The sequence below is a fragment of the Balaenoptera musculus genome, chromosome 7 (assembly GCF_009873245.2).
Source record: "Balaenoptera musculus isolate JJ_BM4_2016_0621 chromosome 7, mBalMus1.pri.v3, whole genome shotgun sequence".
Taxonomy (NCBI): Eukaryota; Metazoa; Chordata; class Mammalia; order Artiodactyla; family Balaenopteridae; genus Balaenoptera; species Balaenoptera musculus.
This window is the reverse complement of record NC_045791.1, coordinates 42,269,963-42,282,773: the sequence shown is the minus strand read 5'-3', so window position 1 is coordinate 42,282,773 and position 12,811 is coordinate 42,269,963. Positions and strand designations below refer to the sequence as shown.

Below are 12,811 nucleotides of genomic sequence, written 5' to 3'. Positions count from 1 at the left end.
GCCAATATCACTGATGAACATAGATGCAAAAAATCCTCAACAATATACTAGCAAACAGAATCCAACAGCACATTAAAAGGATCATACACCATGATCAAGCGGGGTTTCTCCCAAGGATTCTTCAGTATATGCAAATCAATCAATGTAATAAACCATAGTAACAAATTGAAGAATAAAAACCATATGATCATCTCAATAGATGCAGAAAAAGCTTTCGACAGAATTCAACACCCATTTATGATAAAAACCCTCTAGAAAGTAGGCATAGAGGGAACTTACCTCAACATAATAAAGGCCATATATGACAAACCCACAGCCAACATCGTTCTCAATGGTGAAAATCTGAAACCATTTCCACTAAGATCAGGAACAAGACAAGGTTGCCCACTCTCACCATTATTATTCAACATAGTTTTGGAAGTTTTAGCCACAACAAGAAGAGAAGAAAAAGAAATAAAAGGAATCCAAATTGGAAAAGAAGAAATAAAACTGTCACTGATTGCAGATGACATGATACTATACATAGAGAATCCTAAAGATGCTACCAGAAAACTATTAGGACTAATCAATGAATTTGGTAAAGTAGCAGGATACAAAATTAATGCACAGAAATCTCTTGCATTCCTATATACTAATGATGAAAAATCTGAAAGAGAAATTAAGGAAACACTCCCATTTACCATTGCAACAAAAAGAATAAAATACCTAGGAATAAACCTACCTAAGGAGACAAAATACCTGTATGCAGAAAAGTATAAGACACTGATGAAAGAAATTAAAGATGATACAAATAGATGGAGAGATATACCATGTTCTTGGATTAGAAGAATCAACATTGTGAAAATGACTATACTACCCAAAGCAATCTACAGATTCAGTGCAATCCCTATAAAACTAGCACTGGAATTTTTCACAGGAGTAGAACAAAAATTTTCACACTTATTATGGAAACACAAAAGACCCCGAATAGCTAAATCAATCTTGAGAAAGAAAAACGGAGCTGGAGGAATCAGGCTCCCTGACTTCAGACTATATTACAAAGCTACAGTAATCAAGACAGTATGGTACTGGCACAAAAACAGAAATATAGATCAATGGAATAGGATAGAAAGCCCAGAGATAAACCCACGCACATACGGTCACCTTATCTTTGATAAAGGAGGCAAGAATATACAGTGGAGAAAAGACAGCCTCTTCAATAAGTGGTGCTGGGAAAACTGGACAGCTACATGTAAAAGAATGAAATTAGAACACTCCCTAACACCATACACAAAAATAAACTCAAAATGGATTAAAGACCTAAATGTAAGGCCAGACACTATAAAACTCTTAGAGGAAAACATAGGCAGAACACTCAGTGACATAAATCACAGCAAGATCCTTTTTGACTCATCTCCTAGACAAAGGGAAATAAAAACAAAAATAAACAAATGGGACCTAAAGAAACTTAAAAGCAAAGGAAACCATAAACAAGACGAAAAGACAACCCTCAGAATGGGAGAAAATATTTGCAAATGAAGCAACGGACAAAGGATTAATCTCCAAAATATACAAGCAGCTCACGCAGTTCAATATCAAAAACAAACAACCCAATCCAAAAATGGGCAGAAGACCTAAATAGACATTTCTCCAAAGAAGATACACAGATTGCCAACAAACACATGAAAGGATGCTCAACATCACTAATTATTAGAGAAATGCAAGTCAAAACTTCAATGAGGTATCACTTCACACGGGTCAGAATGGCCATCATGAAAAAATCTACAAAGAGTAAATGCTGTAGAGGGTGTGGAGAAAAGGTAACACTCTTGTACTGTTGGTGGGAATGTAAATTGATACAGCCACTATGGAGAACAGTATGGAGGTTCCTTAAAAAACTAAAAACAGAACTACCATGTAACCCAGCAATCCCACTACTGGGCTATACCCTGAGTAAACCATAATTCAAAAATAGTCATGTACTGCAATGTTCATTGCAGCTCTATTTACAATAGCCAGGACATGGAAGCAACCTAAGTGTCCATCGACAGATGAAATGGATAAAGAAGATGTGGGACATATATACAATGGAATATTACTCAGCCATAAAAAGAAACAAAATTGAGTTATTTGTAGTGAGGTGGATGGACCTAGAGTCTGTCATACAGAGTGAAGTAAGTCAGAAAGAGGAAAACAAATACCGTATGCTAACACATATATATGGGATCTAAATAAAAAATACGGTTCTGAAGAACCTAGGGGCAGGACAGGAATAAAGACTCAGACGTAGAGAATGAACTTGAGGACACAGGGAGGGTGAAGGGTGAGCTGGGACGAAGTGAGAGAGTGGCATGGAGATATATACACTACCAAATGTAAAATAGCTAGCTAGTGGGAAGCAGCCGCATAACACAAGGAGATCAGCTCGGTGCTTTGTGACCACCTAGAGGGGTGGGATAGGGAGGGTGGGAGGGAGACTCAAGAGGGAGGAGATATGGGGATATACGTATACGTATAGCTGACTCACTTTGTTATAAAGCAGAAACTAACACACCACTGTAAAGCAATTATACTCCAATAAAGATGTTAAAAAAAAAAACAAAACATGACTTCAGAGGTCCTAAAACTTCATACTCCCTCTCCCTAATTGTAACTGGCAATAAAATAATAGTAACAACCACACAACTCATGCAAATTCTTGGTATCTTCACTTATGGCTACTGACCATGGCCAAGTTGCTGATACTGTGTTTGTTGTTTCAGTTTCCACAATGAGCATAATAGTAATAAATAGTAGTGAAATGGGACTTCCCTGGTGGTGCAGTGGTTAAGAATCTGCCTGCCAATGCAGGGCACATGGGTTCACGCCCTGGTCTGGGAAGATCCCACATGCCACGGAGCAACTAAGCCCGTGCGCCACAACTACTGAGCCTGCGCTCTACAGCCCGGGAGCCACAACTACTGAAGCCCGTGCACCTAGAGCCCGTGCTCCACCACAAGAGAGGCCACCGCAATGAGAAGCCCTCGCACCGCAAAGAAGAGTAGCCTCCGCTCGCTGCAACTAGATAAAGCCCACATGCAGCAACAAAGACCCAACGCAGCCAAAAAATATATATATATAAATAAATAAATTTATTTTTTAAAAAACAGTAGTGAAATGAGGATAATAGTACCTTCATAGAATGATTATTAGATAATAGAGCATACGGGAAATGCTCCACCAAATGGCCTGGTACCCAGCGGATGGCAGGTGTCTGTTATGTTGCTCACATCATTGCCTCAGCTTGGATTTTCCTCCCCACCACCTCTATCTACCGAATGTTACTCATCCAAGGCCTGCAGACCCTCACTTTCACCCTGATTTCTCCCTCTTTTAAATGCCTAGACCTCTTGTTGCCTGCACCATTTATGAGGCGTTTACCACGTATTTATTCTTTTATTTCATCCAGCAACTCATGGGCTAGGTACTGCAAACACAGAAGTGACTAAAAGAGATACAGTCACCACATTCATGGGTCCTATGGCCTGGGGAGGGAGACAGACATTCAACAAACGAGCAAGCACATAATTATTTAATCCAGCTGTGCTAAGTGCTATCAAAGACAAAGTGTGGCATGCACTGAGATCCTGTCACACAGGAAGTTCACCTAGCCTGCAGAGTCAAGAAAGATTTCTTTGAGGAAGTGACATTCAAGTTGAGGCTTAAAGGATACACTGCTTTCTACTGTCACCATAGACAATAAATATTTATTTAGGATCTATAACCTAGGTGGAATGTCAATGCACATGTACTTACAGAAAAAACAGCCAAGAAAGAAAGAAAGAAACAAACAAAGGCGCATTCATAAAGCTGCATACAATTTCAGGGGTTCACAATCCCCCTGAACTCCCATTTAGGAACCCCTGCTACAAGCAAGTAGCACTGAAAGGATGTGAGTGAAGGAAAGGTGGCACGTTTCAGACCATGTTTAGAAGCCTTCACTTTCCTGAGAGGCTAACAGCCGTTGGCAGTGAGGTTAATTGAGAAACTATTGCAATACAATGCAAGCTAGAGCTCATACCGCCCTAGGCTAAGGTAGCGGCTTTAGGCACTCATTAATTAAGTAAACTAATATTTATCGAGAGCTCTGGGACAGGCCTGGTTCTGTTAATGAAGAAGAAAAGATCACTGCTGTCAGGCAGCTCCAAGCTGGGCAGGATCAGAAAGGTAAGCAGCCACAGATGTGGAGGGAATCAGAGCAGCAGCAGATTGTCTTACCCAGAACTTGCCACTGCCCATTCCCTACAGAATTAAGTCAAAGTCTTTAATATCATGTTCAAGGCATTTCACAAAATAGCCACATCTCACCTTTCTGCTGTCATTTCCACTTAGGCCTGCATGACAGCTTCTTTCAGTATGCACCTGCACCCTGCAGGGCGGCCACACTGGACTCTTGACTGTCTTCTGACACTGCTTTGCCTTTTCCTGCCTCTGTTCTGTCAGTATTTTCCTCCCACCAGCTGTGCCTGGTCAAATGCCTACCCATTACCCATTCTTCAAGGCCCAGTTGAGGTGTTGCCTTCCTGGAAGCTTTGTGGAGTCTCCCCATTCATTCTGCCCTGAGTTACTGTGTGTGCCTCACTCTCCCCCAGTACTCAGTAAGCTGGAGAGGGCAGGGGGTCATCCTTTGATCTCATCCTGGGAAGTGCCCAGTTCCTGTGCTGACAGGTGCTCAATATATACACTGAACCGAAAGGCAGGGGCCTGGGGAGAGAACAGGGCCAAGGAAGCTTTGGGAGCCATCATCCAAGCCTTGGTGGTTGGCATCAGAAAAGGTAAACTTCCTATTCACCTCCTCCTGGAAGAATTCACCCTGTAGGGAGGGAGGGAGGCCATCCCCGGCACACACCATGTGCTCAGTAAATACGGGTTTAAAAGTATAGGACATTCATATCCAGGTGACTCAGATCACCCTATTTATAATGATGGCGGTTCCCACAGGCTGAGGATAAATTCTACTCTCACAATTACCAGTTCTGGATGCAGACTTCCACATTTCTACTGGATGACTATTGTTGCTGTTTAATTATTAAGAAAAGAGCTTACTTGCAAAAGCCAAATGGTTATAAAGTCTAATCATCCTTGGAAGTATTATAGTGTCACTCGAATAGCTCTTGCTTTTAATTCTTTAACAACTGTGGGTCGAACCTCATTGTGCCATTATCTCACCTTTGTTTGCACTATCAAAATACGCAAGACGTTGCCAAGGACGACTGAATTCTTTGGCTCGACCGCAGCTGTAACAGGATGGGTGCACATTTCCCTCTTCGGGGTACGAGGGGATGTGGGTGCCTTCCCAGGCCAACCGTGCAAAACGAAGAAGTCATGCCTGACTGAGGTGCGCTAGGCAGAAAGCAAGGTCCTAAAATGACCACCCACCAGGGCGGTGCCAAGTCCCAGCAAGGGCCGCGTCTCCTCAACTGTACTGAAGAAGCGGCGGGGCGCAGGACCCCCTCATCCGTTAGTCTGGGCGGCGCTCTGCCCTCTGGCCTGGCGCTCACCACCCGCCCCCTCGCGGGGCCGCCCTTCGCAGGTGCGCAGAGCTCCTTACGCCTCGTCTTCCCGCCCTGTATCCGCACCGCCCCCCCCCCCCCACGCCCTGGGACCAAGGACGTGCTGATCCGATTGGCCGAGGGCGGCGGGGGCGGGTCTGGGGCGCCCGGGAAAGCCAGGGGCCAAGGCGCTGGCGGGGCTGACTGCGCGCACCGGGAGGGCAGGGTGCCGAGTGCCCCCCGAGGATTCGACTGACCCGCCCGAGCCGGCTCAGGATGAGGACGCGCTGGGCCAACCCTCTCCGTGCGGCGGAGCTGCTGGTGCTGCTCGTCCCGTGCTTCGGTCTGGTGGAGCCCTCTGGTCGCTCAGGTAACCGCGGGCGCGTCCGCTCGCCGGCCGGCTAGGGACCTCGACGTTGCCAGGCCGGCTGACTTTCCTCGGTTCGGGTTAGGGCTGCGCCCCGGGGTCACGTCACCTCTGCTTTGCTCGGGGCTGGAGCCGGACAAGTGAGCCGAAGGGAGGTCCGGGGAGAAGCAGCTCCATTACCCCCCGGGGTCCGGGAGGAGGGCGGGGTGGGGCGTGGGAGCGCAGGGCTTTTCTCGTGATGAGGGCGAGGAGTCCACCGCAGGGGAGGCACCCAGAGTCTTCTCAGAACGAGGCTCCCGCTCCTGCCTCGTCCTCTCTCCTCTAAAATCTTGCTTCCCTAGAGTATAGGGCTCCTCAACACCAATCCCCCCAACCAAGCCCCATCCCGCCCATCTCGCCCATCTCGCCCCTCCTTCGTCCCTTGGTCACCTTGGCCACTCAATGTCAAGAGGAGCTTTCCACCCACAGCGCCAGAATGAGTAACGATTCCCTGACTTCACTGCGCTTATGGTGCACATCAAAAAGCCGTGTCTCCTGCGGTGGCTATGGCCGTGACTCTGTTATGATGCCCTCCCCCAGTGCCTCGAGCAGCGACCGTTTCTTCTACTTGGCTTATCAGCTCCGGACCACCGCCCCATGCCCCACCCCAGAGGCCGGTGGTCCCGCGGTGGAGCTCAGGTTGCTTGCCCGGAGACCTCCTGCCTGTCACTTCAGAAGCAGGACCAGGATCAGACACCCTTCGCCGATGCTCTGGGCAGTGCTTACCGCACCAGCCCCTTCGCAGCACCCGGAGTTTGCTTTTACTTTCTCTTTTTGCCTTGGCCAAAGGTGTGCTGAGGATTTCGTTTCTTAGTCTGGCTGCTTAATAGGCAATCAGTGAGCCGTCCCCACCTACCACTTCCGTCATCTTGTCTAGATGAGGAAGTAAAAGATGGTCGAGGGAGTTTTTGAAAAGCTTCAGTTTGCTTGTGGCATTTACTTTCTTTGCAGCTAAACGAAGTTACTACATGAGTTATAGTTTGTTCAGAGTATGAGTGGCATCATCTTATCTACATCAAGAACTTTTTAGTTGACCCTGTTCTGACTCACACTTCTGTGTACTTTGATCCTCCATGTTGGAAACTACCAAAAGGCCTTTATTGCCGTGAGAATTCTATTCTGCCTGCGCCATAATGCAGGGAGAAAATTTTCACTGCAGCGACTAACTATAGTCAAAGCACACTAGACTTTCAATCACTAAACTCTCGGTTTCCATCTACATTTGCTTTAGTCTTATCTGTTTTGTCTCCCCCATAGAACTAAAGACTTCCTTAATTTTTGCAGTCTCTACAATCCCTGGCCTTTCTCATCAACCCAAAGCAAAGAGCACCAGCTTAACGCCATTCTTCCTGCACTAGGTCCTCGCAGGTATTTGTTTTCCTGCATCCTTCCCCACCTTGAGCAGCTGCTCTGATCAGCTTACACACACCATCAGACCAGACTTGTGGTCCTATTAAGGGAAGCGCTGGAATTCTGAAACCCTAGCCATTTGGGTAGCTTGTTGGCAGTATGCCAGCTTCATGATGCTGGTGACGGCGTGCACTTCATCACATGTACGCAGCTAGGTTTGCACAGGTGGTCTCCATTGCTCAGATGCTGGAGGAGTACCTCTGTGTCCTTGGGGAAATGCCAATTGCTTAGTTAACTTTTTTTGTCTCCTTGGAGAACCAACAGCTTGAAGTAAACTAATTCTTCAGGGACTTCTGAGGTTCTCACCAGCCCACACCACCCAGTCTGAACCCCATGACTTTCTGCTGCTAGTACACTGATGTGGACCCAGAGCTGTCACTTCAGGACCTGTTTTTTGTTTGTTTGTTTGTTTGTTTTGGCTTTATTTATTTATTTTTGGCTGAGTTGGGTCTCCGCTGCTGCACGTGGGAGGACCTGTTTTTGAACTGGCAAATCCAGACTTCTGAGTCTCTCCTAGTGTACACTCTGTGCACACATGGTAGCAAATCCACAAAATGCTTAACAGTGTGGGCTGTGGAAGTTCCCCTGAAACTAAAAAAGCTGCAGTCTTCATCCTTCTTGCCTTCCCAAGCCATCTCTTCTCCATTTGTCTGTGGTTACAAAATGCTGAGGTCCAGCTTCTCTTTGGAATGCGCAGAACTCTTTGGTTTAGGGCTTGTAACAAAGGAGTTACTTCACAATCAGACAATAAGAAATAGTTTTCCTGTGATAGTCTAAAAATTCATTTTCAATTATGATAATGCTATGTAGCAATTTCCTCTCAAACACCAGTAAAATGTTTATATAAAACGAAACATTAAAAAGTGCTGCTAGAGGTGTTGAGGCTTCTTTTCATCAACTTCTGTCTTTTAGACTTGTCCCAATATTGTATTTGTAGGTAAATATTAAAATTCCATTTAGGGCCAGTATAAAGTGAACAAGATGCAATATAAGGCTATCAATAAAGAATCTGTTTTATAAATTGCTCTGCAATCACCTTTTCAAAGTGTAATACATTTCTGATATATGTCATAGACGCTTATTTAACAAATTTTCTAAATAAATTATTTTCATACTTTCTTAGTCCTTCTTCCCACTCTTCAACCTACCCTCCCAATAGGGTCACAAGACTGGGGCAGACTGAACAGCTTCTTCTTAAGGGTAAAGAAAGATAGGGGAAAACATCATGAGTACAAGACTCTCCCTAGGTTATGTATTATGTATGACTGCTTACACATACATCATGTCTGAAGGCTAATAACAAGTTTCCTTAAATCATATCAATACTTAATGTATTTGTTAAGTGATCACTATAGGTGTCAAGCATTGATATTACATACTTGGTTAAAAGACAGATATAGAATGAGGCAAGTATATAATCATAGATGTTTGCGATTAGGTAAGAAGCTTGGCAATTCCTCTTCAATGTAGCTACTCCACACCTCTCCTGTAGTCTTTCAGAGGTCCTACAAGCTTGTTAAGTCCATGGGTGTCCTAAAAGTTAAACATACAGTAAATGGGAAAGATTAAATTTTTTTTCTCTTCCAAAGAGTACTTATAAAGCAGCACTGTCACTTAAGTGCACATACCCAATACAGATGGAATTCAAATGACCTAAAATTCTACTAGCATGACATAATAAAGTTGTGGACATCTGTTTAAGAACAATATGCAATGAACTTAGCACAGACCTGTAAAGCCTACAAGGCTAGAAAAACTCAGTAGAATCATAGGATGTTAGTACTGGAAGTGACTTAGATTTCTTATATCCACTGCTTTCATCTTACATTTGGAGAGTAGAAGACCCTGGGGAGATTAATTGACTTCCCCAAGGTCTCCCAGCTAACCAATAGCAGAGGTAAGTCTTCAGTCTAGGACCCCTAACTCCTTATTCTACTGCTCTTTCCACTATTCTAAGAGCTGTAGCTAATCCATTGGATTCTGCAAAGGCAACTTGGAAAATCTAGAACTCCAGATTGCAAAGGTAGGCAAAGCTGGGGTCAAAGGGCACAGAGCAAAGTGCCCAGGAAAGATTATAAAGTGCAGGGAGATTATAAGGCAAGAGAGGGGAAGGTTCCAGCAGGGGTGGCCACCGCCCACTCTCCTGCAGAAGCAGACTTCTTTTTCTTCTGCGGTAATTCCTGATACTTTGGAACACAGGAGAGGTGAGAGGGAATAGGTCGGGAAAGAGGTACATCACTGTCTGATAATCTTCTAAAATAGTACATTTTCCTTTTTTTTTGTTAACTATCCTTCCAAACTGTGCCCATAAAATAGAGAATGGCAGAGTGATATCAAAGAAGAGTGAGGGATGGAAGCTGCTATCCAAACAGATCTAGCTGCAACCCTAGGCAGTATTTTAAAATACCGATTTGAAAGCAGAAATAAAGTTTTAAAGGATTTTGCTCTTGTTGTTCCTGTTGTTTCTCTTGGTGCTGCTACTGCTATTTAAAACAAACAAAAATTCCATCCAAAGTTCAAACTGGAATTGGACTTAATTTTATAGTTGTTACTTGCATGGTGAAATTTCCCCTCAAGGCCTTAGTGTGAGAATTTTTAATTCTGCAAGCCTGTGAATTATTATTAGAAAAGGTGTTTAGTGTTAGTAAGACCACTGAATGTGAAGCTGGTATCAAAATGAAAGTGCCTTTTGGGAACTAAAATCTTACAGCTCCTTCTGCTGAACCCTTCGGTTCATTGACAAAGATTGCTTACGTTTGTCTAAACTATTTCAGCTCACCAACGTGAGGTTCTGTGCTATACCTTCAAAAAATGTTTCTTTGTAAAAGCACTGACCAAATTGTTCAATTGTCATTTGCTGTAACAGATGTGACCCTTGCTCCACAAACTCCGGTGTGCAAGCAGCAGTGCACTACTTTATTTTCATAAAATAAAATTAAATTTTGTTCTGAGGTCCCATTCTACCAGATTAACAGAAATTCAGTTTCTGTCACTACTGAGGTCTTCCCCAGCTCATGCAAAACTGCCAGGGAAGCATTCAGAGAGATCCCTCCCTTTGCCCTCAGCTCACACTGATTACTTCTGAGCTTCCCATTGTCCAAACCTACTGGGTCTTGAATCCTGTGGCTCAGGTGATTTCTGGAGCTCAGGTTTGACCTTCCTGGGTGATCCAGGTGGTCAGTCCCCACATCCCCTCCCCAGGGGCATCCTGTCACCTTCCTGGAGGTACAACAGTGGAGCTTGTCATAGGTCCCCCTACCGTCAGAACCCAGGCCTCCATTTCCTCTCATCCTTTTATCCCACTCTTCTACTTCTACCCTATTTCCTCTCAGACACATTAATGTCATATAATAATTTACCCTGCTGTGGTAGCCAAAATGTAAGCAAGACAGAATTGCAGTCCTGAATAAGCTCAGGATATTTTTCATTGACTACAGGTCACTTATCTAAAGAAGATGAAAACTAAGGAACTTCTTCATCTTATTAAATAAGGGGGGGAAATAGTTCACTGAATGGCTCTGACAAAAATGCATACCATTCTAAGTGCTTTGCGTGTATGAGCTCATTTTATCCTCACATCTACCCTATGAAGTACTGTTTTACAAAGGAGGAAGCTGAGGCACAGCAGGTAAATAACGTCCTGATCACATGGCCGATAAGTGATAGAGGCAAGCTATAAACCCAGGCAGACTGGCTCCAGAGCCCATGCTGTTACACAACACTGAACTGCCTCTCTGGCTCTCACTGTCCTCCGACCTTGTGTAGAACATTATAGTTTATACAGCTTGGAAGGTGTTAACAGTCCAGGGGTGCCCAGACTCTCCTTAGCAAACAGGGGCCAAGGCACATAAACCACATAATTCAGAATCCTGAAATGTCTTTTCTGCCTGTCTTGTCTCAGGTAATGATTCATTCACCATCGTTAATGAAAACACAGGCAAGTGCATCACGCCACTGAATGACTGGATAGTAGCAAAGGACTGCGATGAAACCAAGGACATGTTGTGGAAGTGGGTGTCCCAGCATCGACTCTTTCATCTGCAATCCCAGAAGTGCCTTGGCCTAGACATTACCAAACCCACGGATTCCTTGAGGATGCTCAGCTGTGACGCCAATGCCATGCTGTGGTGGAAATGTGAGCACCATTCTCTGTACGGAGCTGCCCAGTATAGGTTGACTCTGAAGGGTGGACACGCCATAGCCAGTACCAATTCATCTGATGTCTGGAAAAAAGGAGGCTCAGAGGAAAACCTCTGTGCCCAGCCTTACCATGGTGAGTACCGGAGAGGCACTTTGACTCACTTGCTGCTGTATTTGGTGAAAGTGGCCTTGAACATGTACCACTGACCACAAGGAGAGTCATGCACTTGTGAGGGGAGTGAGCTGGTGTTTAGTTCCAGACACCGAGGTCAGTGCCATTTGCTCCCTTTAACAGGCAAGGCTAGGAGAGGTTAGGTGCCTTGTCAGAGGTCTTGCAGCCATTCTGTGGCACCCTGGGATTCGAAACCTCTCCGATGCCTGAGCATAGGTACTTCCTATGATTACATCCTGAACTCCAGAGAAAAGGAAATGTTAGAGTAACAGGAAGTCCTCTACACAGGATAAAAGTCAAATGATCTAGTAAAGTTGAACCTATTCTAAGTTAAGAAAGAAGAAAGAGAAAGGGAAAAAAAAGGAAATGAATTTTTTCTCGTCTGCAGATTTGGATGTAATGGAAAAACTTTCAGAGTCTTGTGGGCTTTACTTTTATTTTTGGCGTGGCTATCACACTTGGATGTTTGTATTTATGATTCAACATTTTAAGAGTGGACTTTTTCCTCACTTGCTTCCAAATATAAGTATATGAATACAGATCTTCCTCCACTTACAATGGGGTTATGTCCCTATAAACCCATCATAAGTTGAAAATATCATAAGTCAAAAATGCATTTAATACACTTCTAATGAACATCATAGCCTGGCCTACCTTAAATGTGCTCAGAACACTTACATTAGCCTACAGTTGGGAAAGATCATCTACCACAAACCTTATTTTATAATAAAGTGTTGAATACCTCATGTAGTTTATTGAATACTGTACTGAAAGTGAAAAACAGAATGGTGTGTGTCAGTTGTTTACCTTCACGACCGTGTGGCTGACTGGGATCTGTGGCTGCAATCCACGAGAGAGGGTTGTACCATGTACTGATAGCCCAGGGAAAGACCAAATTCAAAGTACGGCTTCCATGGAATGAGTATCGCTTTCGCACCATCACAAAGTCGAAAAATCATAAATCAAACCATCATAAGTCTGAAACTGTCTTTGTTGCCTTTGGGGGAGCTGATCATGAACTTTGTTTTGAGTCTAGAGACTCAGTTATAACAAATTTCTGAGTTTCAAAAGAAAGAGTAGGGCTTCCCTGGTGGCGCAGTGGTTAAGAATCTGCCTGCCAATGCGGGGGACACGGGTTCGAGCCCTGGTCTGGGAAGATTCCCACATGCCGCG

At 44.3% G+C, this 12,811-nt stretch overlaps 1 protein-coding gene across 3 annotated transcripts in view; it reads left to right on the top strand.

Annotated features, from left to right (window-relative positions):
• The first annotated feature begins 5,719 nt into the window (after positions 1-5,719).
• LOC118898295 (CD302 antigen) overlaps positions 5,720-12,811 on the top strand; it is a 132,141-nt gene continuing 125,049 nt past the window's right edge. For all 3 annotated transcript variants that reach the window (XM_036858507.1, XM_036858505.1, XM_036858504.1), the window contains exons 1-2: positions 5,720-5,880; positions 11,228-11,599. In XM_036858507.1, coding sequence (XP_036714402.1) covers positions 5,787-5,880; positions 11,228-11,599 — 466 coding nt within the window. In that variant the 5' untranslated portion in view covers positions 5,720-5,786. The remainder of the gene's footprint in view (positions 5,881-11,227; positions 11,600-12,811) is intronic.